The 27,266-nt window shown below is 35.6% G+C and overlaps 1 protein-coding gene across 5 annotated transcripts in view; it reads left to right on the top strand.

The window, feature by feature from the left end:
- The window catches only part of L1TD1 (LINE1 type transposase domain containing 1), a 1,087,927-nt gene that overhangs the window by 776,743 nt on the left and 283,918 nt on the right, over nucleotides 1-27,266 (top strand). For all 5 annotated transcript variants that reach the window (XM_089903542.1, XM_089903540.1, XM_089903541.1 and 2 more), the window contains one exon: nucleotides 47-6,704. In XM_089903542.1, the coding sequence (XP_089759668.1) occupies nucleotides 6,613-6,704 (92 nt within the window). In that variant the 5' untranslated portion in view covers nucleotides 47-6,612. The remainder of the gene's footprint in view (nucleotides 1-46; nucleotides 6,705-27,266) is intronic.

Raw genomic sequence — 27,266 nt, 5'->3', positions numbered from 1 at the left:
TGCATGTGTTCTTAATTTAGCTCACTCTACAATTGATTATATTAAGGTTCAATCTAGGAGGAGCTTCAAGATGGCGGAAGAGTAAGACGCGGAGATCACCTTCCTCCCCACAAATACATCAGAAATACATCTACATGTGGAACAACTCCTACAGAACACCTACTGAACGCTGGCAGAAGACCTCAGACCTCCCAAAAGGCAAGAAACTCCCCACATACCTGGGTAGGGCAAAAGAAAAAACAAAGGCAAAAGAATAGGGACGGGACCCGCACCAGTAGGAGGGAGCTGTGAAGGAGGAAAGGTTTCCAGACACTAGGAAGCCCCTTCGCGGGTGGAGACTGCGGGTGGCCGAGGGGGGGAGCTTCGGGGCCGCGGAGGAGAGTACAGCAACAGTGGTGCAGAGGGGCGAAGCTTCGTAGCCGCGGAGGAGAGCGCAGCCACAGTGGTGCGGAGGGGAAAGCGAAGAGATTCCCGCACAGAGGATCTTTGCCGACCAGCGCTCACCAGCCCGAGGGGCTTGTCTGCTCACCCGCCAGGGCGGGTGGGGCTGGGAGCTGAGGCTCGGGCTTCAGAGGTCGGATTCCAGGGAGAGGACTGGGGTTGGCGGCGTGAACACAGCCTGAAGGGGTTAGTGCGCCACGGCTAGCTGGGGGGAAGTCCGGGAAAAGGTCTGGAGCTGCCAAAGAGGCAAGAGACTTTTTCTTGCCTCTTTGTTTCCTGGTGGGTGAGGAGAGGGGATTAAGAGCGCTGCTTAAAGGAGCTCCAGAGATGGGCGCGAGCCGCGACTAAAAGCGCGGACCCCAGAGACGGGCGCGAGCCGCGGCTAAAAGCACGGACCCCAGAGACAGGCATGAGATACTAAGGCTGCTGCTGCTGCCGCCACCAAGAAGCCTGTGTGCGAGCACAGGTCACTCTCTACACCTCCCCTCCCGGGAACCTGTGCAGCCTGCCGCTGCCAGGGTCCCGTGATCCAGGGACTTCCCCGGTAGAACACACGGCACACCTCAGGCTGCTGCAGCGTCATGTCGGCCTCTGCCGCCGAAGGCTCGCCCCGCATCTGTACCCCTCCATCCCCCCGGCCTGAGTGAGCCAGAGTCCCCGAATCAGTGGCTCCTTTAACCCCGTCCTGTCTGAGCGAAGCGCAGACGCCCTCAGGAGACCTACACGCAGAGATGGGTCCAAATCCAAAGCTAAACCCCGGGAGCTGTGCGAACAAGGAAGAAGAAGGGAAATCTCTCCCAGCGCCCTCAGGAGCAGCGGATTAAATCTCCACAATCAACTTGAAGTACCTGCATCTGTGGAATACCTGCATAGACAACGAATCATCCCAAATTGAGGTGGACTTTGGGAGCAACGATATATTTTTTTTTTCCCTTTTTCTTTTTTTTGTGAGTGTGTATGTGTATGCTTCTGTGTGCGATTTTGTCTGTATAGTTTTGCTTTTACCATTTGTCCTAAGGTTCTGTCTGAACGCGTTTTTTTTTTTTTTTCTTTTTTTCAGTATACTTTTTAGCGCTTGTGGGTTGGTGAATTTGTTTTTTTGGTTTGGTTGCTCTCTTCCTTTTTTTAAAATTTTTTTAATTTTTATTTTAAATAACTTTATTTTATTGTATTTTATTGTATCTTTGTCTTTCTTTCTTTCTTCCTTTTTTTCCTCCCTTTTATTCTGAGCCGTGTAGATGACAGGCTCTTGGTGCTCTGGCCAGGCGTCAGGGCTGTGCCACTGAGGTGGGAGAGCCAAGTTCAGGATATTGGTCCACCAGGGAGCTCCAAGCTCCACATAATATCAAACATCAAAAATCTCCCAGAGATCTCCATCTCAACGCCAAGACCCAGCTCCACTCAATGACCAGTAAGCTACAGTGCTGGACACCCTATGCCAAACAATTAGCAAGACAGGAACACAACCACACCCATTAGCAGTGAGGCTGCCTAAAATCATAATAAGGTCACAGACACCCCGTAACACACTATCAGACACGGACCTGCCCACCAGTAAGACAAGATCCAGCCTCATCCACCAGAACACAGGCACTAGTCCCCTCCACCAGGAAGCCTACACAACCCACTGAACCAACTTCAGCCACTGGGGACAGACACCAAAAACAACGGGAACTACCAACGTGTAGCCTATGAAGAGGAGACCCCAAACACAGTAAGCTACGCAAAATGAGAAGACAGAGAAACACACAGCAGTTGAAGGAGCAAGGTAAAAACCCACCAGACAAAACAAATGAAGAGGAAATAGGCAGTCTACCTGAAAAATAATTCAGAATAATGATAGTAAAGATGATCAAAAATCTTGGAAATAAAATGGAGAAAATACAAGAAACGTTTAACAAGGACCTAGAAAAACTAAAGATTAAACAAACAATGATGAACAACACAATAAATGAAATTAAAAATTCCATCGAAGGAATCAATAGCAGAATAACTGAGCCAGAAGAAAGGATAAGTGACCTGGAACATAAAATAGTGGAAATAACTACCACAGAGCAGAATACAGAAAAAAGAATGAAAAGAATTGAGGACAGTCTCAGAGACTTCTGGGACAGTATTAAATACACCAACGTTCAAATTATAGGGGTCCCAGAAGAAGAAGAGAAAAAGAAAGGGACTGAGAAAATATTTGAAGAGATTATAGTTGAAAATGTCCCTAGTATGGGAAAGGAAAGAGTCAAGTCCAGGAAGCACAGAGAATCCCATACAGGATAAATCCAAGGAGAAACACGCCAAGACACGTATTAATCAAACTATCAAAAATTAAATACAAAGAAATATTAAAAGCTGCAAGGGAGAAACAACAAATAGCATACAAGGGAATCCCCATAAGGTTAACAGCTGATCTTTCAGCAGAAACTCTGCATATAAGAAGGGAGTGGTGGCACATATTTAAAGTGATGTAAGGGAAAAACCTACAACTGAGATTACACTACCCAGCAAGGATCTCATTCAGATTTGACAGAAAAATTAAAACCTTTACAGACAAGCAAAAGGTAAGGGAATTCAGCACCACCAAACCAGCTTTACAACAAATGCTAAAGGAACTTCTCTAGGCAGCAAACAAAAAAGAAGGAAAGGCCTACAATAACAAACCCAAAACAATTAAGAAAATGGTAATAGGAACATATTGATAATTACCTTAAATGTGAATGGATTAAATGCTCCAACCAAAAGACATAGACTGGCTGAATGGATACAAAAACAAGACCTGTATATACGCTGTCTACAAGAGATCCACTTCAGACTTAGGGATACATAAAGACTGAAAGTGAGGGGATGTAAAAAGATACTCCATGCAAATGGAAACCTAAAGAAAGCTGGAGTAGCAATTCTCATATCAGACAAAATGGACTTTAAAACAAAGACTATTAGAAGAGACAAAGAAGGACACTGCATAATGATCAAGGGATCAATCCAAGAAGAAGATATAACAATTGTAAACAGTTATGCACCCAGCATAGGAGCACCTCAATACATAAGGCAAATGCTAACAGCCATAAAAGGGGAAATAGACAGTAACACAATCATAGTAGGGGACTTTAACACCCTACTTTCACCAATGGACAGATCATCCAAAATGAAAATAAATAAGGAAACACAAGCTTTAAATGACACATTAAACTGGATGGATTTAATTGATATTTATAGGACATTCCATCCAAAAATAACAGCACACTTTCTTCTCATGTGCTCATGGAACATTCTCCAGGATAGATCATTACTTGGGTCACAAATGAAGCCTTGGTAAATTTAAGAAAATTGAAATCATATCTGGTATCTTTTCCAGCCACAACGCTATGAGGCTAGATATCATTTACAGGAGAAAATCTGTAAAAAATACAAACACATGGAGGTTAAACAATACATTCCCGAATAACCAAGAGATCACTGAAGAACTCAAAACAGAAATCAAAAAATACTTAGAAACAAATGAAAATGAAAACACGATGACCCAAAACCTATGGGATGCAGCAAAAGCAGTTCTTAGAGGGAAGTGTATAGCAATACAATCCTACCTTAAGAAGCAAGAAACATCTCAAATAAGCAACCTAACCTTACACCTAGGGCAATCAGAGAAAGAAGAACAAAAAACCCCAGTGTTAGCAGAAGGAAAGAAATCATAAAGATCAGATCAGAAATAAATGAAAAAGAAATGAAGGTAACAGTAGCGAAGATCAATAAAACTAAAAGCTGGTTCTTTGAGAAGATAAACAAAACTGATAAACCTTTAGACAGACTCATCAAGAAAAAAAAGGGAGAAGACTCAATACAATTAGAAATAAAAAAGGAGAAGTAACAACTGACACTGAGAAATACAAAGCATCTTGAGAGCCTACTGCAAGCAACTCTATGCCAATAAAATGGACAACCTGGAAGAAATGGACAAGTTCTTAGAACTAGCACAACCTTCCGAAACTGAACCAGGAAGAAATAGAAAATATAAACAGACCAAGCACTGAAACTGAAACTGTGATATAAAATCTTACAACAAACAAAAGCCCAGGACCAGATGGCTTCACAGGTGAATTCTATCAAACATTTAGAGAAGAGCTAACATCTATCCTTCTCAGACTCTTCCAAAATATAGCAGAGGGAGGAACATTCCCAAACTCATTTTACAAGGCGACCATCACCCTGATACCAAAACCAGACAAAGATGTCACAAAGAAAGAAAACTACAGGCCAATATCACTGATGAACATAGTTGCAAAAATCCTCAACAAAATACTAGCAAACAGAATCCAACAGCACATTAAAAGGATCATACATCATGATCAAGTGGGGTTTATCCCAGGAATGCAAGGATTCTTCAATGTATGCAAATCAATCAATGTGATACACCATATTAACACACTGAAGAATAAAAACCATATGATCATCTCAGTAGATGCATAAAAAGCTTTTTTAAGTGTCCATTGACAGATGAATGGATAAAAAAGATGTGGCACATATATGCAATGGAATATTACTCGGCCATAAAAATAAACGAAATTGAGTTATTTGTAGTGAGGTGGATGGACCTAGAGTCTGTCATACAGAGTGAAGTAAGTCAGAAAGAGAAAAACAAATACCGTATGCTAACACATATATATGGAATCTAAGGGAAAAAAAAAAAGGTCATGAAGAACCTAGGGGCAAGAGGGGAATAAAGACACAGACCTAGTAGAGAATGGACTTGAGGACACGGGAAGGGGGAAGGGTAAGCTGGGACAAAGTGAGAAAGTGGCATGTACACATATACACTGCCAAATGTAAAACCGATAGCTAGTGGGAAGAAGCTGCATAGCACAGGGAGATCAGCTCGGTGCTTTGTGACCACCTAGAGGGGTGGGATAGGAAGGGTGGGAGAGGGAGACGCAAGAGGGAAGAGATATGGGGACATATGTATAGGTATAGCTGACTCACTTTTTTATAAAGCAGGAACTAACACACCATTGTAAAGCAGTTATACTCCAATAAAGGTGTTAAAAAAAAAGGGTAAATCTGTGTTCTTTACAGTGATTGTAACCTTGTAGAAAGTGTCTTGTATAAAAAATTATTTTAAATAACATTTGCTAATGACCTTTCCTTCATTTTTGTTCATATATAGGCAAAATTAAATCTTTACTCAGAAGGGGTAGCAAAACATGCTTCTCATTGTCATATAGCAAAACGAGGACACTCAGATCTAATGCAGGAATGTCGTATCTACCTGTCATGAAAACAGCAGCTAAAGTGTTTGTTCCTTCCTGAGGGATCATCAGTCAATGAGGTTTTGTTTTAGAAATGGTTGTAGGTGGAAACAGCTAATGGCAAACCCTGAATAGTATTGTGTACAAACTCAGAATTCAGGAAATTTTGTTGATAACAATGGCTAATATGAGGCACTGTCACTCAAAGTACATTTAAAGTGATTTCTGATGATCCATTGGCCAAATCACTCCCCAGGCAGTATGTGATAGCAATACTCCCTCCTGCAGGCAGGCCTTAAAATCAGCACACCCATTAGCCCCTAGGCCAATCACAGAAATTATCTAGTTTTCTTTTACAGTGGCCTAAAAATACAGATGGTTTGTTAAAGCATTGCAGCTATTTGAATGCCACTTTTATAAAAGACTTACTTGGTCTCTCTTCCTGATGCAGGTCTATAGTAGACTGAAACTTTCTTTAGTTCAGTTAAGTACTGAATTATCCCAGGACCACCTTGTTAGGACTCCATTTTAAATGCACCACAGGAAGCTAGACTGACTTCAGAAAAATCTTTGATTCTTAGTAGCCTGGAAGATAGAATCAGGTTAAGGCAGGTTTTCTCACTATTACACCCAAAAGTCAAATGCAGATTTATTAAACTTGGGAACTTTTCCATTCAGACATTTCATGATCAGGTTGGTATCCATAGAGCCTGTGCACATATTTGGTGGTGAAATAACACTCTGTTGACCGGGACCCCTCTAAGGAGATCCTGGTTTGGGCAGGAAGCACACAGGGATTCTCTCTGCCATATTGGTCACCGATCATGGTTTTTACAGTGTTTTACCCTATTATATTGCAGATGCTGGATCATCATACAAGTGGTTTGAGGGAATACTGACTTCCAATAAAAGTAATGCTACAATTTCAGACTTTGCAATGGCTGACCAAGGAGAAGTCAATGTCAAAAAGGATTCTTTATTGATGACACATGATGAAAATCATCCAGGAAAATGGCATGAGTATAGGCGGTAAGTACCGAGAAATGTATTTTAAATTGCTTTCCTTTTGTAAGTGTGATTTTAAGGGACAGCCACAAAGATCCAAGGAGGAAAATGAGTCATTCCAAAGAGAAGAAGCAGCACAAAGAAAAGTCAGACTTTTTGAGATTAAATTTATGGTTTGAGAAATGAAATTTTCATTCTGTAGTACTAAAATATCACATGATAACATTTACATTTAAACAGTGCATTCAGTGATACGAATGGAGTTTAAAACACAAATGCAGTCACTAAATACAAATTATTTGCTAGAGATTTACAAGAAGCATAGAAGCCCTTCAATTCACTGGAAATGTGGGGTCAGCTACACTTACTTGTTTGCTTCCAGGACAATTTGACTTTCTTTCAGATTTGATCTGACTGGGTTAACCAAGCAGACTAGAAATATTGCTGACATGCACACAACACATGCGGATCTGACCTGTTCTTATGAACTTGGTATAAACCAGACTAAGGAGGTAGGGATTTTAGAAGAAGCATTTTGCAAGTTTCCAATTTTGAAAATATTATCTCTGTATTGCAAAGAGTAACACAAATGAAAATCTGAAACTGGATGGCATAAGAGAGTAGAAAGTGTTTTTTGGAAATACTGTACATATTTTTGACTATGTTCTAGGAGGACAAAGCTAGAAAAAGAAATTACTTTTTATATGCAATATATTTAGCTGGAGCCCTGGGATCAAATGATAGGCTCATGATGAATAGATACTTTGGGACAACTCAGAAGTCCCTTGGCTTTAAAATTCCTTGATACTGTACTTAACCTTTAGAACTTTCCAAAAGCATACTGCACACAAGTTCCTCCCTTGAAAATTCCCATTTTGAAAATAAGGTCTAGAATTACAGAGAAAATTATGACCAAGTGCCTGTGTCCAAAACATATATAAGTGGCCTTTGAAGAGGGGTGCCCTGGGAAAGGAGTGCTGACTAAAAGTAGAGGTGGTGAGCTAGGGGGTTGGACTTGAAAATATACTTTTCTTTCAAGTTAGAGGACATGCCTTTTTACATTGAGGAGTATCAGTATGTTTTCATTTTGTAATCAGTGCCTCGTATTTCCTGTTTGCATATATTTATTTTCGAAATGCAAATTTATATTGCAGAAATTCTCCTTGATTTAGAATTTTGTTTTGCCAAATCAAACTTTGTTCTCCAAGAGAATAGATATTAAGTGAGTTTCACCACTCTTGAGAAACACTGTATATCTCAGTTTATGGGTATTTTGAGCAAGGGACTGACCAAAGGCAATTCATGAAGTAAGAGAGCAAAAGGAGCCTTTAGTCCAACCTCCTTTTTTACAAGCAAGAAAGTAGAGGTTTAGATATTTATTCTAACTCATTTAGCTTGAGAATTTATAGAACTGGAACTTAAGCTCCTCCTACACCCTATTTAGTTCCATCACTAGGAGTTTATTTACGGTTTATGTGGATTTCTTTGTTATTGTTTAACTTTACAGAAAAATATGTAATCAAACCATTATTGATGAACTATCCTAAAGGTGGCATAAGTTTCTTTTCTTTTTTCAAATCTTAAATTAAAGCATACATTTGACTTTTACAACCATTACTAAAGGTCTGTAAATTATAGAAATCTCAATTCGCATTCACCGCAGACTCTCCACTGTATTGTGACTCCAAATTGGGGACATATAATTAAAGGTAAAATTTTGTGTTCCAAGAGATTTTTATGTATCAGCTGAGGCACAAGGAATGTAAAAGTTCTTTAAAAAACAAATAACAGGAAGCAACCCACGTGTCTATCAAGATGAATGGATAAACAAAAGACAATATATACATACAATGGAATATTTTTCAGCCTTAAAAAGGGAGGAAATTCTGATATTATGCTGCAACATGGATGAACCTTGAGGACATTGTGCTGGGTGAAATAAGCCAGTCACAAAAAGAAAATACTGTATGATTTCACTCATATAAGGTTAACTGGGTAGTGAAATTCATAGAGACCAAAAGTAGAATGGTGGTTCCTAGGGACTGAAGGAAAGGAGAAATGGAGAGTCTTAGTTTTGCGAGATGATAAGAGTTCTAGAGATTGACTGGCAATGTGAATGTACTTAACCACTACTAAATTGTACATGTAAAAATGGTTAAGGTGGTAAATTTTATATTATGTGCACTTTACCACATTAAAAATTTCAAAAAAGTAAACGTAAAAAACAAACAAGAAACAAATAGATAGAAATAAACAGAATAATCCCAAAGGAAAACTCAAGTCTGATGGTGAGAAAGAAATAAAGCACAAGTTTTTTTTTTTTTTTTGCTTTATGTGGTTGTCAAAGAAAAGATAATTAGCAAGATTGCCATTTGGAAAGTAGAGCAACCAGAGCCAATGACACAGTGATATTTATTTATTTGTTTTATTGACTTATTTTTGTATTTATGATTAAGAAATTATTATTATTTGAATGGGTAAAGAGTCAGCACAATCCACAGGTTAAAGCCCAAAGTCTACTCAGACTGTTTGCATCCTAGCTCAGCTATTTAGTGATCATTACCGTTGAACATGTTACCTAATCTCACAATGCTTAGATTTCTCATATTAATATGGGGGTAATCATACTGCTTATCCCACAGAGTTGTTTCTAGGACTTAAAAAAATTAAAATATCTACTGCACATAGAAGCATTTAAAATCTAACACTTGATAAACATCATACAGTATGTGTTAAATTAAAAATTTTAAAATAAAAAAAAATAATTACCAGTTTCTTTATAGTACCCAATCTGTTGTGAATTATTAGTAGAAATAATAATCAAAATAATGCTTTTGTTCATTTTGTCATCTAAAATCTCTCTCCTTGCATAAAACTTTAACAGATTATTAGAATGTTCTTGCATTTTCTTCTGCTTTTTAAATGACAATACTGAACAGTGTTTAACGTTGAAAGAAAGAGATTAAACATATCGGGAATTCATATTTATTATCAGGAATTCTGGGCTGAGGAAGAACAATTACATTTCTCTTGTTAGGTATCAAATGCTGGAATCACAATGATTCATTGCTTAGTTGTGCTCACATTTTTTTTTATGCCTTAGAATCAAATATCAGCAAGTGGTTTAGATTCGATACTGATGATACTGTGCATATAAGAATCTATTAAAATGATTCAAGTCATGTGAATAGGAATATTGCATGTCACATTTAAGATGAGTTTATTGTTTAGCAATGTATTTTGAATAATGTATTGCAGATGTGTCTTCAGCGATATGTAAGAAATTAGAACACAATTATTAAATTTAATTGGGTCACATATAATCAATATTAGTGCAAAGAAGATATAATAGCAAGAAAAAGAAAACTTCCCTAAGAAATGCATATGAAACATCTCTCACATAAGATGAGATAAATGTTGGAGAAGCTATAGTAAAATCCTTGAGATAAAGGCTAATCCAAATCAACCAATGAATCAGTCTTCAGGGGAGTTTATCATTAAAATCTTGGAGTCAAATGTATGTTGATACCATTATTACATTCATAATGTTAAAATTTTAATTGGCTACTATTTCAAAATTTGATTTTGCACATTAGACTTGTGCCCCAAAGTAAGGATCATAAAATATTGCAGAATTCATTGTGATCTCTAATTTTCAACCAGAACAAAACAAAAACCCATGAGCAACAACAAAGAGCCAACTTAAGTGAGGCTAGATCTAAACTATTTTTAGCAATGTAAAATGCTTTAGGAAAGATGTTACTAGATTCCAGTTGTTTAAGTGCATATAAAAAAACCTGATATCTCTCCGGAAAAAAAGGTGCACTTTATGTCTCCAGATTTTGAATAATAGTTAACAGCTCTATCCACTACACCATGTAACCATATTCAGTGAGTCCATGAACTCTTAGAAGGCTATGATCTTCTTTAAATTATAGATAACCTAATTGATAGAAGAGTAGTGGCTTTAATTGTTCCTTATTCATTACAGATACATATAACTGATTGTTATTTAAAAGCAAAGTGAAATGAGTTTGAAAAACACGTAAAGTGACTAGCTCCTATGACTCCAGAAAGGAACCAATCATAGTATGAAAATGTCTTATAAATCTTCATATAACTTCTTCATATAACTTCTTCATATAACTCAATGGTTAAATTCAAAAGGAAAATAGCTTTGAATTGCCAAACTCTATTCTTGAATAAACACGTCTTGTCTAGTTTTCTGGGCGTGGGTGGCTCATTCAGAGATGGGTAAGTTATGAACATGTGGAATAGCTTTGGGCAAACCTTCCTGGTCTGACATCTGCTGTCAGGAGGAGTTCATGTTGTTAAATATAATGTCATGCTGGATGAGGTAGGGAGCTCTCACGCTATCAAGTGGTACCTAAAGGGAGCTTTTGACTTGTTCCCAAGCTTTATAATATAGAGCATGATAAATAATGAGGATGGTACAATAGCCCAGTCTCCCGACTCAAATATGCACTGCAGATTGCTGCCAAGCCATGTGGAAACACTGCATCGATCATGTCATTCTCTTGCTAAAAGACTTCAGTGGTTCCTCATTTATACCAAATTCCTTGGCAGTGTAGTTGAGGCCCTTTATAATGTAAACTAACCTATTTAATATACTTATCTCTCACTATCAACCTATTAAAAGCCTTCATTTCAGCTTATCATTTACAAGCCTTCAGATATGATCATATATTCTCTTTGCCCATACTTTTTAGATACCATGAATATTTGGCCCATTTTTCTTTAACTACAGAATACCTTAATTATCTTTCAATATGAATCAAGTCTGTATTTCTCCTTGAGAAACAGAATCTAGAGTGATTTTTATTCCCTTTTAAAATCCTGGAGCCCTTATTACTCATTTTCACCTGGCTTATTCATCCCTGCATGGTTAGCACTATGTTTAATTTTCACACACTCCTTCATCATTTCAGCAATTTAGTTAGAAAAAAAACAACTAGGGAAAAAGGGGTGTGTGTGTCTACATACACACACACACACACACACACACACTACATGCAGGACTATATATACACAGTCCTGCATGTAGTATCTGGTATCTATTACAGTGTGTTTCCCTTGTTGGATGCTTAATAAATATGTGCTGATTGGTCTACAAATATGTCATAAACCCACAAAAGATAATTCTGAGCAATTAAGAATTGGTTTATCTGGAGGAGGCAAAGAATCGTAAGTCTGAACCATCTCTTCCCCCTAGCAACCAGTGATGCTGAAAGAATGGTAACAAAGCTAGATAACCCAGTGGATAGACTCAACACATGCTTAGGGTACCATTATACCGTTAAAAAAACTAGATACTTCTTGAAAGAATATCTATATCCAAAACACAAAGCACATCAAATTAGTCATCATTAGGAAAATCAGAACTTGCATGACTTCCTTCCTCTTATTTTACAGTTTAACATTATTTTTACTTTGGAATCACCATGGCAGCAGGAAAGTGAAGGAGTGATAATCATTACTTACAGTATCTAAAATACATAACCCAATCCTGAATCCTAGACAAGACAGAGTAGACTTTAATGGCCATTTTGTACATTCTTTTTTTTATGATATGAACATTTATAAAACTTGTATATGCATTCCTTTTCAGCAAATTTCCAAGTAGAGAGAATGGCAATAGCCTACTAAATTGTGAACTAGGTGATTGGCGGGGGTTTCTCAGTGTAATGTGTGTTTTGTAGGAATATATTGTATCTGAAAAATTACTTGATCTTGTCAGTAGCTCTGACAGAAATGAAGAAAGGGAGGGAGGAAAAGTGAAAAGAAAGAGACAACAAGGAAGGAAGGAAGGAAGGGAAGGAGGGAAGGAGGAAACAAATGAAAGAAATCATGAAACAGATGTATTTTTCTCTGTTTTAATATGAAACAAACACATCATGTCAAAATCAATATTCAAGATTTATTTATAGAAGTTGGGAACTACATTATGAGAAAATATTATAATGAGAAAGATATGACAAATGAAATTTTAAAATAAGTGTTATTTTTAATATCTCCTATGTACCCCTTGAATTTTTATAGTTAAATGGTAATATTTGGATGAAGATGTTCCACTGAGGTTTTTTAATCACTTTGTCAAGTTTGGGGGTCAAGTGTAGAGATATATGACCTGGTGTTCTGTGGTCATCTTCTTCCTCTGAGCAGAGGATTCAGTGGAAAGAATAAAGCTGCAGATTTTCTTCAGATTCTCATAACATTCAATAGGGTAATTTCTGAAAATTGTAACACCTATTTATGCTTTTCTTAATAAGAATTACTGGGATGTAGCTGCAAATGTTTAATTTGTAGGGAGAATGGATAAATTAGTGTACCAAGGTTGGTGTATCAAATCCTGGGTAGAATTTCTGAGTTGGAAAACAGCAAATTTGTAGAAGTCAGTCTGAGGAACTCAGTGGTCACACAGGGTAATTCCCATCACTCCCACCCCTTCACCCTTGCAAATCACCATGCGTATGCAGAGACCACAGAGTCCTCTGCCTTTTCCTTTACTTGGGTACACACTTTGATGTGTTATATATCTGGGGAGAATTATACTTTCAGATGGCCCCCAGGTGTGTGGGATATACTTACTCGGATTGTCATAGATAGACCGTTGAAAATAATTGGCATGAAACAAATATTTTGTGAGACTGCCTCTACTTCCTACCCAGGACTGTTTTTCCCTTTCATCTGTTATTCTGAGATTCTGGACTCTGAGAGAGCTAATTTGGCTTCCAAAGACTGCCTGAGGCATTCTTCTTATTTATTACATTAGCAGTCAGTTCTAGTCTTGAAAATAGAGAAGGCACATTCTCAGCCTGGGTGGTGCTAACTGGTGTTCAGGTACCCACACTTTTTCATGTGCTGTCAAACTGGAAGAAGTGTGACTGAGGGCAATGGGAAAATACATAGAGCAGCTATGCAATCCAAATTTTAACTTCCATAATATGTTCTGGAACATGATATCTACAAGCCTAAGGGCGTGTCTGTATTGATAGTTTATGAAATGAAACACTACTCTTGCATTATATCTTTATCATGAGTCATTTCAAGCTTCCCAGGAAGAGTTCACTGCCCCTGCTTTACACATAAGCTTAAATGCATCAGTGAAATACATCAAGTGATCTGGGAGTGAGGTCCAAGAGGGAGGGGATATATGTATACGTATAGTTGTAGAGCAGAAACTAACACAGCATTGTAAAGCGGTTATACTCCAATTAAAAAAAAATATTGCTGAAACAGTTTTTTAGGTAACAGGGAAAAACTTGACTGGCTTGTCTCATCACAAACCCCAACAGAAATGTAGACAGAAAAAAAATCAAACCTAAAATTACAAAGCAATAAATATTTACTCTAAATGAATATTTGTGTGGGAGTAGGGGGGAGAGGATATAACGGCTTTTTAAAATATAAAACTAAAAGCAGGGCTTCCCTGGTGGCGCAGTGTTTAAGAGTCCGCCTGCTAATGCAGGGGACACGGGTTCGTGCCCCGGTCCGGGAAGATCCCACATGCCGCGGAGCGGCTGGGCCCGTGAGCGATGGCCGCTGAGCCTGCGCGTCCGGAGCCTGTGCTCCGCAACGGGAGAGGCCACAACAGTGAGAGGCCCGCGTATTGGGAAAAAAAAACACAAAAAACTAAAAGCAGTAATCATAATGAAAGTGATGAAAATATGACTATCGAAAAAGTCCTAATAGTCAAAACAGCATTAACCAAATGAAGCACCCAAGAAACCCAAGAGAGTCAGTTTTAACATTTTCTAGGCCCAGAGAGCCCAAAACCAACTTACGATGCTGCCATATGAAGGAAGATTTTATTTCTTCTTACTCATATCACGTTTTATTTTATTTTACCAAATTCGTGTAGAGTAATACTATCAGGCACTGTTCAAAACAATTTATAAATCTGCTCCTGTTTGAAGATTAAAAAATATTGAGAAACATAATAACATATCTAATCTTGTTTAAATAGTCGTGGTATTCTAAATTTAGGAAAATATAAGGTATTAAGGATTATCAATTTTAGGGAAGGTAGAAAAGAACTAAAAACAGCTCAATTTTCTTTATCCCTCAAGAGTAACGATTACTCATTATGACCAGGGAAAACTCTATGTTTTTAAGTTTATTTGAACAAAATATAAGCAGTATGTTTATAGACCAGGCATTGGGTCAAGGAAATAGTGCACGTAGATATTTGATATAAAATTTATTACAAAATAATTTTTAAAATACTAGAGGTCCTTAATTTTGATATAGTCCACTTTTTGAAAAATCACACTTTAATAAGTTACAATGTCATTATAATTACTTTTACATGCACAATTTTATGTATCAGCTAAGATAAATAATATTTTATATTATCATATGTTGGTGCAGCCTATCAATGACCAATACAGTCAGTGCCATTATCTATAGCTGGGTTTGTAGATATATTAAAATATTATATTGTGCTTTTATAATTATGTAGAAATTTTAAAAAAATTGTTGCTGGGAAAAAACAGAGGTGTCACAAACTTCATAAAATTGAGAGGAGTTGTCAATCAGCAGGTATGCTGAGAACAGAGAATCTTTAGCCTTAATGAGTTGCTTATTGGACTGAAGCCAGCTGAGTCTACATTCAATCAGGAGAGAAAAGAACAAAATTAAAACTACTGATGAAAGCTAAGCAATAAACCATCCAATCTATGTTTAAAGGAAGTGGGTAATTAGGGATTAGGTAATATGAAGCTCTCCAGAAATTAAACCCTGACTTTCACATGTTTTAATTGTTTATAATTCTGAAATGCATATTTTGAGTTGAATTTCTACTGAAAGATAACATCAGGAAAAGTTTGCAAATCGTAAGTGTATAGATGGATGGATTATCATATAATGAACCTATAGATCACTTTAGGTAGTATGGACATTTTAATAGTATGATTCTTCCAATCCATGAAATTTTTTTTGTCCTATACAATTTTAATCTAAAATCAATAAGGATTTGAGTTTTCTACATGTTTTAAAGTAGAAGGTATTTCCTGTTTGTTTTTTCAGTAAGGGTATCCAATTGATATAGAACCATTTATTAAAATGGTCTTCCTATTTCTACTGCTCTGCAATCCCACTTTTATTATGTATCAAAGGTCGACTTATATATAGGTTTATTTCTAGATTTGCTATTCTAATCCATTAGTCCACTCACCTCTCTACCCTATTTTAATATGATAACTATAACAAATCTTGCTGTTGGGTAGGGTAAGTTATCTCTCTTTTACTCTTCAAAATTACCTTAGCTAGTCTTGCTTTTCTAAGAACTTTAAAATTGTCTTACTTTCACAAGATACTCTTTGGATTTTTTTTTTTTTTTCCCTGCGGTACGTGGGCCTCTCACTGTTGAGGCCTCTCCCGTTGCAGAGCACAGGGTCTGGACGTGCAGGCTCAGCAGCCATGGCTCACGGGCCCAGCTGCTCCGCGGCATGTGGGATCTTCCCGGACCGGGGCACAAACCTGTGTCCCCTGCATCAGCAGGCGGACTCTCAACCACTGCACCACCAGGGAAGCCCAATTATTTGGATTTTGATTGAGATTTTAGTCTGGGAGAATTGACACCTGTTCCCCAAGATTCTTAATGGCAGTGGAACTATTTCTGTGAAGTCAAATCTTACCAGATCTCAGCAGCTCATTCGTTGCTGTGCTACATCCTTATTACAGGTAAGGCTAGCACACCATTCAGAAAGATATGTCACTAATTTGTGGCTTAACGTTGAGTATTTACAGATACATGAACATTCCATGTTCTTGAGCCATACTTATTATCATCAAGGTACATTATCATGTGGTGGGAGTGCTGTGAGCAGGTATGCTCAAGTGTCTACAAATTTTCCAGTATCTCAGAAATTCAATCTTATTACATGTATATTGACTAGAGTTTGGCATATATAAGAGAGTTAAGACTTGATTGAAATAAACTCCAGAGATATGATGAACTATATGCATTGGAGACGTTTCCAGATAATAATTTTTTAAAAAGTTATGTTTGAAAATTACCTGGAATGATGATTCCAGTGAAATAAAATATGTGATCTGAAAATTTTAAATAAAAAATAAATTATACAGTCTTCTAATAGTTAACATTAGTATCAAAGTACTCTAAAATTAAAGTGAAATATAGAAAGTCATCTTAAAGATAGGAGAATGGCTCCAAAACCAGGAAAACTTTACTTTTCTCTATAGCCCGAAGATTGTTTGAAAATTCGCCATCACCTCCTTCAAGTGAAGGAAAAATTTCCCCCAAACACAAGATGCTGGTGCTGCTTTCAATATGTGACTATACCTGATTACCAGGTATAATCAATGTTGCTGCTTTACGTGGATAATGACTCCATTTGTAGCAAACACCATTCAGAACAAATGAGATGTATGAACAGGTTGCATATGCCTCTCATATACAAGTATGCAGCGGCAAACTTATTGGGAAAACTACTTAGGACTTGCCAAACTCCTCAGACCTCACATCATGGTGGTCTTTGGTTGTAACAAATATGGCTCTTTCAGTCATTTTTATCCTGTTCCTATTTAGGGAAGGTGACTGACTTTCTTTCTGACTCAAATATTGATTACTGTTCTCCCTCCCCAAACTTTTTGCTAATCACTCTGGAATCTTCAATCTCTTTACTGAATGTTTCCTTCACCTCTTTGCACTGAGGGCAAAATGTATATGGCTAATTCTGCCACTCCTCACATTACTCATTATTAGGATGTGCACATGAGTCTGTCATGCTCCCCAAGACACTTCCAGACCACTACTTTTCCATATTTCTCAAAATACTTTTTGAATATACCTCCTTGACTCTTGTTCTCATTCACTGAACATTTTATCTCTTGTATCATACTCTTTCTCTGTGTTCCATGTTTTGCCATCATGCTGGTAGACATAGCTACATGGATAACTCATCTAATATTAGTCTGTGAGTTATTTTACCTCCTAAACTCTACTGATCTTTTTGTTTTTTGTTGTTGCTTTTTAAGTTAATTTTTATTGGAGTATAGTTGCTTTACAATGTTGTGTTTGTGCTGTACAGTAAAGTGAAACAGCTATACATATACATATATCCCCTCTTTTTTGGATTTCCTAAAGCTCTAATGATCTTGTAAACATTCTATTTCTGCCATTGATTTGACTGCTATATTTTCTCCCAAGTAATCAGGTATTTACTTTCTTTAGCAAGCTTATACTTTGTTAAATTACTTCAATCAGTATCCTTGAACTTTCTTACCTGATTATTCTATAAACTGGACTAAAATGCATTTTATATCATAATATTGCATGAGGGAGTTTCATGCTTACTGAGTATTAGGAAGACAGACAGTAACAATATTACTTTTCCATAGATGAGCCCAAAATGGAGATAACAGGTTAATGGCCAGAGTATGATTTGGAACTTCAATAAACGTTTTTCAGTACAATTCCTTCTACTGAATGTAGGAAGCAATAAATATCTACTGAGAAAACAAGCAATTTATTACATTAAGTGAATTGTAACATGTAAGTGAGAGAAACAAACATTTTCTGAGCCGTGCTACATGCTCTAAGGTAACAGCCCAAACTCCCACCTGGGGTTTCCAAATCCATGAGCTATCCCCTACTATGCTGATGAATTCCATCCCATCTTTTGGTATAAACTTCCAGAGGTCAAGTAGATGTAAATGATCCCATGTTCCTGGTTTCTATGACCAAGCTGAACCAATTATACTTTCCTCCTAGAATATGGAATTGGGTCTCAGAGAGGCTCGATCAGTAGGATAAGTGCACGACATGGAAATAAGCCGAGTTACACACAAAGTAGAGTACTTAGAATCAAGATCCATTAACTCTTAATGTAGATGTCCCAGGAGGCACCTGGTTTCCTACCACCCTCGGTTCGTTCGTTCATTCTTTCTTTCTTTCCTTCCTTCTTTCTTTCCTTCTTTCTTTCTTATTAATTTATTTAAATAATTGTGATATAATTGAGAAATAAAATTGTAAGATAAAGTATACAATGTGATGATTTGATATATATACATATATTTTTATATATATATATACACACACACATTGTGAAAGAATTCCCCCCCACTGAGTTAATTAATACATCCATCACCTACCTTTCTTTTGTGAGAATATTTTTCTACTCTCTTAGCAGATTTTAATTATACAATACAGTGTTATCAACTATAGTCACTATGTTATATATAAGATCCTCAGATCTTATTCATCTTATAATGGGACATTTGAACCTTTTTACCAGCCTCGCCCTATTTCTTCCACCCCCGCAGTCCCTGGCAACCACTTTTCTACTCTCTGTTTATGTGAGTTCAATTTTTTTTTTAAGATTCCTCATATAAGTGAAACCATACAGTATTTGTCTTTCTCTGCCTTACTTATTTCACTTAGCATAATGTCCTCAAGGTCCATCCATATTGTTGCAAATGCCAGGATTTCCTTATTCTCCAAGGCTGAATAGTATTCCGCTGTGTATATATGTGTGTGTGTGTGTGTGTGTGTGTGTATGTGTATGTATATATATACCACATTTTGTTTATTCATCTGCCTACAGGCACTTAGGTGGTCTGACTACTTTTAAATATTCATTGAATCACATGTGATGTGTAGTTTTATGATAACGCCTCACTTCTCAATTCTCTCAATCTGTCCACATATTATTTGAGAAAGATTCAATGGTTTCCTGTTCCTTGCCACCATAAAATTCTTGTAAATTTGACGTTATTATTTGTCAGATAAAGAAACTGAAGCTCAGAGAGGTTAAAAGTTGTCAGATGTACCACAACTAGGAAGAGGCACAGTCTAGACACAAAATAAAAGAATGGCAATAATGGGAGTCATTATTTAAAAAAGAAAAGAAAAAGAAGCATTGATTAGAATGATATTCATTGATAATAACAGATTCTTGAAAACTGAACTTCCGTAAAAGTGGGGAGGGGGACAATAATTCAGTTTTAACACAGGAAATGTATATTAGTTGAAGTTTAATAGCCAAGATAAGTGAATACAGTTTCCTTCCTCAAGACATGGCAGCTGTAGTTGCCACCTTTGGTTTTCTCTTTATATTCCCAAGTCTCCCATCCCCGGGGGTAGGCATTCACTAGGTGAGCACTTTCTCACCTTGAGGTGAAGCAAATTGCTGTCTTTGATGGCAGAGATGAGAAACCTGTGCTAGTGATATTTCGAAGTAGGAGAACATTCTTTTCCGTAGGATTTCTTTTAATCAGCCTTTGGAAGCCACTTCTAGTACAGATTTATATAGCTGTGGTTTATCACTAATTTAATTATGCTTCCAGAATGAATTATGTTTTAATTTTGGAATTCCTGAGGCTTGGTTACAATTTTATGGCTACCATAAGCCTTTCTCAAGGGCGTAATTTTTATAAAGCAATCAAGTGCAAACATTAGGGAAGACCAGGGGTATTCCTCCTCTCCTCTCCTTTCTGCAAGCAGTACTTTTATAGAGCTTTCAGAAGCTGTAAGGGAGTACATGAAACCATTTCCTTTTACTGCTGGAACTGCTTCTCCTATCAGACTGTTCATTAATTATGCCAGTTACATTTTGGATGGAACTAGAAGGTGCAAAGGGTAAAATATGAATCAGTGTATGATTTTAGTACTTGATTTTGTCCAGAATTTGATATCCCTTTAGGGTTATTTCTGCTCAAAAACAAGGTATCTATAAAAATTACTTACATTATTGTTTTTATTTCTAAACTACATGTATTGAATACCTCAAAAGCTCTACCACACAGAGCTTAATAGAATCGTTTATGTTCAAAACATGCATATGCTTTATAATAAGATAAATCATATGTAAACTAAGAGAATTTCCTCTGTAAACGTTGAGCTTGGTAAGGAATAAAATGGACAGCCATGCACCCATCACCCAGCTTAAAAAATAGAACAATTTTTATAATAATCTGAAGCCATCTTTGTGTCTTTACCAGAGTATATCCTCTGTAGTGACCTAATGGTAATCACTATCACGCTGAATTTTGTACCCATTGTTCCTTTTCTTTTCCTTATAATTTATCCATTTTTATGTATATTTTCACAAAATATTGGTTTTACGTGTATTTGAATTGTATATCTACAGAATCACTATATATATTTTTAAACCCTTTTTGCTCAAAAAGACCTAAGATTTATCCATTTTGATTCATGTAGCATGCTATTGGTCCATTCTATATATCATTCATTATTACTGTTGTAAAGCATTAGATTATATTGTTATGAGATTCTTCATTGACTCTATTCATAGATATTCAGGTTATTTGAAATTTGTTGCCCTTACAAACAATGTGGCTGAGAACATTCTCATATCAATCGCTGTTGCCACATGCAAGAGTTTCTCTAGGGAAATGATCTCCCACATTCTCCATGTGATAAAACACAAATATTCATCTATCATACTGGAATAAACAGTTGGATCTGCTCACAGGAAAAGGTGACTAGCTTATGGGCTCTGGCTGCTCTTGGCCCTGTTCCGTCCACCCTCCCAGGACTGCAGTGGAGATCTCAGACACACCCACAACCCATTCATGGTATCAGTATGCCCAGATGATGTCCAGGAATGAATTGTGAAGTCTTCAGGAATAACCATCTTAATTTTTCTGAATAATACCAAATAGTTTTTGAAGAAAAAAAAAAGTATCAAAGTAGTAGCAGGAAAAGGCTGTTACAGTTAAATAGGGATAATTGAAAATAAATGAATAAATATTAATATAATTAACAATAAATGAATATTTTAAAATTTTGCTGGCAGAGAAATAAGGAGGGCAGAGCACCCAGGGGCTTGGAGCCTCTGGGAGCTATTATTCAGCCTTGGCCAAAAGGGAAGGGACAGGGGAGTGAGCCACTACAAAAACCTAGAGACAGTAGCTATTGGAGAGTACCACCTGACAGCATCAGCGGCCTTAAACAGACACAGCCTAACATTGAGACCTCTCAGGAAGGGAGCCAGGGAAATAGAAACTCTTGATTCTAGTTCCCTCACATCTTCTGATCTGCTGGTCTCTCCCCAGCCGAACCCCTAGAAGCAAAAAGCAAGAAACACACTCAGTGTAGATATTAAAGTCACCCTTTTGGCCTTCAGAGAAGGATGGAGGAAAAGTGGAGAATGGACACAGAGTGGCAAATGAAAAATCACAGTAATAGCAATTTACACTCCTGCTAGAAGTGTATTAATGTCCAATGATTCCTATTCTTGCCAGCAATTTATATTATGCAACAATTATGCATGATAGCTATTACATAAATATTATTCCTCCATTTATTTATTTATTTAAAAGTCTTTCAGTAAATCCTTATATTTTCTCCATAAAACTCTCCAGTCCACCTTTTGTTAACTTAATCTTTGGGACAGCAATGAATCAAGAACTCAAATTATCAGTATAAAATTGTTGTTTTAACTAGTATTGTTATGATTTTAATAATGACATTATACATGTTTTCTTTTTATTAGATATTATCTTCAAAGATTGTTCTCTTCATTTTTTTGCACTTTTCTGTTGGGTTTATTATCTTTTTGTATTTCAGTGCATTCATTAAATATATCACATACTAATCATTTTTCTACAAATGCAACAAATATTTTTTCTGAGTTTGTGGAGCTTATGAACAGAAATTCTTAATTGTATAATAATTTAGTGATTAAGTCTTCCTTTCTTCCATTTATATTTCAGTGTGTTTTAAGAAATCCTTTTCTTGAAATCATATATTCTCTAATATTCTTTCCTAAGTTATCAAAATTTAAGTTTTTAATCCATCTGGAATTTATTTTTGTATATGGTGTGAGGAAGGGATCTGATTTTACTTTTTACTATATGATTAACTTGTTTTCCAAATGCATTTATTGAACCATTAATCTATATGACAAATGCTAACAATTTCAGATATCAAATTTCCAAAAAATGTGTTAGGCTGTTTCAGGGTTCTCTATCACATTTTATTCCATTAATTTATTGTGCTAATGCTGAACAAGTGGAAAACTATCTTAATTAATAAAGATTTAAAACAAATATTGGACTTTGGTAAGGTAATCCATCTTCTTTAATCTTTTCTAAAGTATTGTCTAGACTGATACTATCAAATAGATCTTTCCATGTTGATGGAACTGTTCTTTACTGTACGTACAGTGGCCACTAGCTACATGTGACTACTGAGCGCTTGAAATGTGGCTCATGTGACTGAGAAATCGAACTTTTAATTTTACATAGCTGTCAGCTACTTTATTGGACAGGCCATATCCATTTATTCCTAGCACATTTTGTCTTCCATATAAATTTCACTATCACCTTACAAATTTCCATGAAATACCCTCTTGCAGTGGTGCTTTGGATAGCATTGAATCAATAGTTCACAGTAATTATAACTAAGATCTTTAATATGGAAACTTCCTATTCATAAATTTGGCATATCCCTCAATTTATGTAGATATTAAAAATTCTTTCAACAAAACATTATAATTTTCTCCATGAAAGTGTTGTTCATTTATCCCTGTCATTTTTTTGTTCTTGCTAATGGAAATAGCATATTTTACATTACATTTTTGATTGATTTAGTGCCAGTTTATAAAAATTGATTTTATGTCTTGGAAAACTAGTAAACTATTATTTCTCATATTTCATGGGATTCTATTTGTATAATTTGAAGATGTGCAAATAATATTTTTTTCTTTTCTAATCCTTAAAAAAAATTTTTTTTCCTTTATCTCACTGCACTGACCAACATGTTGAAAGTGTTAAAAAGAAATATTCTTGTAATGATCTTATTTTAAAGAGAATTGATTTTATTTCACCACTTGGCTTAGAGTTTTTATAAGCATCCTTTATTAAGTAAAATAAATTAATTTCTATTCCTGGTTTATCACAAGTCTGTATTATGAATGGGGTTGGATTTTATTATTGCTTTCTCTATGTTTATTGAGATAACCATATAATTTACTTCCATTAAAGTACTGTGGTGAAGTATATTAATAGTTTTTCTGGAACTGAACTACCTTTGCATTTCTGGATAAACACAATTTGTATTTTGATGAATTCAATTTTTTAATGTTGTTTAGGACTTTGTCTTTATGTTGAGGTGGGGGTATAAACCTGTAATTTTCTTTCTTAGGTTACAATTTTCTGGGTTTGGTATCATAGTATACTAGAGACACAGAATATTTCTCATCTTTTTCTGTTTTCTGGAGAAGTTTGTGTATAATTGCAATCACCTTCTCCATAAATATTACACAGAACATTTGCCTTGGCCTGATACTTTCCTTTGTTAGGTATCAAACTTGTTACTAAATATTTTGATAGATATAGGATTGTTCAAATTATCCTTTTATTAAGTTACTTTTAAAATGTTAAGTTGTTGTATAGTTGTTCTATAATTTATCCATTTCATATAATTTTAACATTTATTGCCATGATGTCCAAATATGCAGTTATTTTTTAGTCTACTCTTGCTGCATGTGTAATTATATCTCTCTTTCCATTTTTGATATTGTTTTTCTGTTCCATTTCTCTCTCTCTCTCTTTCTCAGTTGGTATCAGTCTTGCCAAAGGAATTTGTCAGTGTTATTATTCTCTTCAGTAAACTAATTTTGGGCTTGGTTGATTGTCTAGATATGGTTTAATCTCAATTTTTGGTTTTATTTTTATTATTTTTGAAAATGTTATTATTAGTTTTATTTTTATTTCCTCTGCTTTCATGTGGAATGTTTTTTTCTGTTTTGGATTACTTTTTGATTTAGACATTTAACTCCTCCATGTTCAATCTGCCTTCTTTTCTAAAATAATACTTTAAATTACAAATTTCCCTCTAAATACCATATTCTGTATATCCCATGTATTAAGTTTATAGAAGCATTGCAATTATTATTCAGTTCAAATAATAATTTGGTATTTTTGAATTTCAAGCATTCTTTCACCAATGAGATTAATGTTGCTTTTTTGTGTAATTTCCCAGTGTCTGGTTTTGGGGGTTTTGTTATATTTTTGGTATTTAATTATGTTTATATCTAATTTGATTATAATCAGAAAATATTTCCTTATGAAACTGATTATTTGATATTTACCAATGTGTGAATTATGACCTCCTTCTTGATTTTGCTCTTTACTATGTAGATGAAAGGAATGTGTATTCTCCAGTTTTGGGATGTAGTATTTCATATACTCCCATAGATGTTCCTCAAAAAATCAATTTCTTTACTTACACTTTTTTTTTTTGGTACTTGGTCTTCAATTAATGTAAGTTATGCATTAAAATCTCCCCCCTTTGGTGGTGTTTCTTTTCCATTTTGAAATTATGCCATTAGATGCATGCAAGTTTAGAATTGCTACATATTTCTGATGATTTGAACTTTTATTAGTAGTTAAAGACCTTCCTTATCTCTAGTAATACTGAAAGTCTATACTGTATAGGATGAATATAGCTACTCCATTATTAACATGATTGTGTCACATGATACAATCAGTGTTTATCACACGTTTATCACTTTATAGATTGGCCGTTCCTATTTTCTTTGCCATCTTTACCAACTCATTTTTTCTTCTTCCTGAAACCTATTGTTTGTAAGTTCCTCTTGTAAATATTTTGGCCTTTTCTTAGTATGTTTTACATTTTTCCCTGATACTGAAAGATAGTTCAACCAATGTATAATATTAACTTGATCATTATTTTAATCTAAGCAGCTGAAGATATCATGCTGCTATTTTAATGGTTTAACTCTTATTGGTGAGAAATCAGCTACCTGCCTAAATGCCATTCTGTTTGGTAAACTGCTTTCTCTTTGATTTATTATAGCAACTTTCCCCTGGTGTTTTGTGTTCGACACTCTCGCTACAGTGCATCCAAATACTGATTTCTTTCTATTTATCTCTTTTGGGATTTTTAGTTTTTCTGGGTCCAACAATTAGTGTGTTTTGTTTTTCCATTTTCAAACATTCTAAGCCAGTATCTGTTCAAATGCATCCTCTCATTTTTATTAGACTTTATTCCTCTATTTCCTGTGGCTATTTGTGCCTCATCCATATTTTCACATAATTATCTTTCTATGCTTCATTCTGTTATTTCTTCAGGCAATATATATTCTACCTCACTCATTTGTTTTTTAACTGTGTTTAATCTGCTACTTAATTAGCCCATAGAATTTCTTTAGAAAATAATTATATTTTTCAATTTTAGAAGTTTTAAAAATTATTTCTTATTAGTTTCTAATATACACAGGCAGTTTTGTAGTTTCTGGTCTCATTATTGTGCTTCGAATATCCACTTATATTCTTTAAACATTCTAAAATACTTATTTTATAATTTCAGTCATCTCTTTCCAATATCTATCTTACAGTATCTGTTGTGGTTTTTTTTTGGTTCTCTCTCATTTTGATTTGTTTCTACATGTGTTTCATAATCTTTATTTCAAACTCATGTTTTATGAAACATAGTTTAAAATGGATTTCTCTAGTCTAGAGAGTATTTGTTTTTTTGTGTACAGGTGCAATACTTTGCATTACCAACCCAGGGCAGATTTAAATTTAATTCTCAACTTAAATTGCTTTTTTGGTAGAGTGAATTATGAATTCTAGTGTAAACCCACCTGAGAGCCAAAATTTCTTATAAGTTATAAAAGAGACTTTTTTCAACTGTACCCAAAGGAATTGCTTTATTTCTTTACCACTTTCCTTTGAGGGGTCAGTTCCCCCGACCCTCCTCTCAGCCACTCTAGTGAGAGTTGTTTTTGGTCTTTCATAACTTGGTATAGGAATTTTGAACTTGGTGTGTTTTGTAAGCCTCAGCCTTTGTCTCCTACTAAGACTTAAAATTTTAAAAGGATCACTTATGTGGAAACTACTGAAAGAGATAATTTGTATCTTTATTTCCTCTGAATTATATGTGATATTGAAATGATTTACAGTTAAGAAAGATGATTTCTCTTTTATTATATTATTCAGAATATAGCACCTCTGGAGCCCTCATAACATCTGCAGGGATGGTATTTCAGAATCAGGAGAAAATATTTACATGATTGATTCTGGTAGTTCTAGGGTGTAGAATTTTGTAAATTACTGAAAAGATAACAAGTTACAGGAAATTAAGAGATATGAACCCCGCCATCTTAGATTCCTAAAAATCATCAACTAACACAAGACAGAAGGCATTTTGAATGTATTAAGCTTAGTAGTTAACATTTGAAAGTGTGCGTTCACTTTATTATAATTCTTTTTCGTGAACATATATTGCCTTCTTTTTAAAACTAAACTCCTTACAAATTTTGAAGAATAAAAGAGGAAAATTTTTATTAAGTTTGGGGCACCAATAAATTCAGCAGTTAGCAAAGCATTCTGTCTGGGTCTGGGAATATAGAATTTTGTTCTTCTGATTGTCACTGATTTGAATTGTACTCATTTCTTCTTTCAACCTGGTCAGTCTTCATCAATTGCCTGTCTTGCCAGTGGGTATACAGAATATGAGGAGGGTGAGAGTCCCCATTAGTCACTGATGGCTGTCATGTCAACATCAGTCCTTATTTTGGAGTTAAACTTTGCCTTTATCTTAATTCT

Source organism: Delphinapterus leucas, chromosome 21 (genome assembly GCF_059928025.1).
Source record: "Delphinapterus leucas isolate spDelLeu-1000000601 "Yukka" chromosome 21, BTC_Dleu_Yukka2, whole genome shotgun sequence".
Taxonomy (NCBI): domain Eukaryota; kingdom Metazoa; phylum Chordata; class Mammalia; order Artiodactyla; family Monodontidae; genus Delphinapterus; species Delphinapterus leucas.
This window is presented reverse-complemented; position numbering and strand designations above follow the sequence as displayed.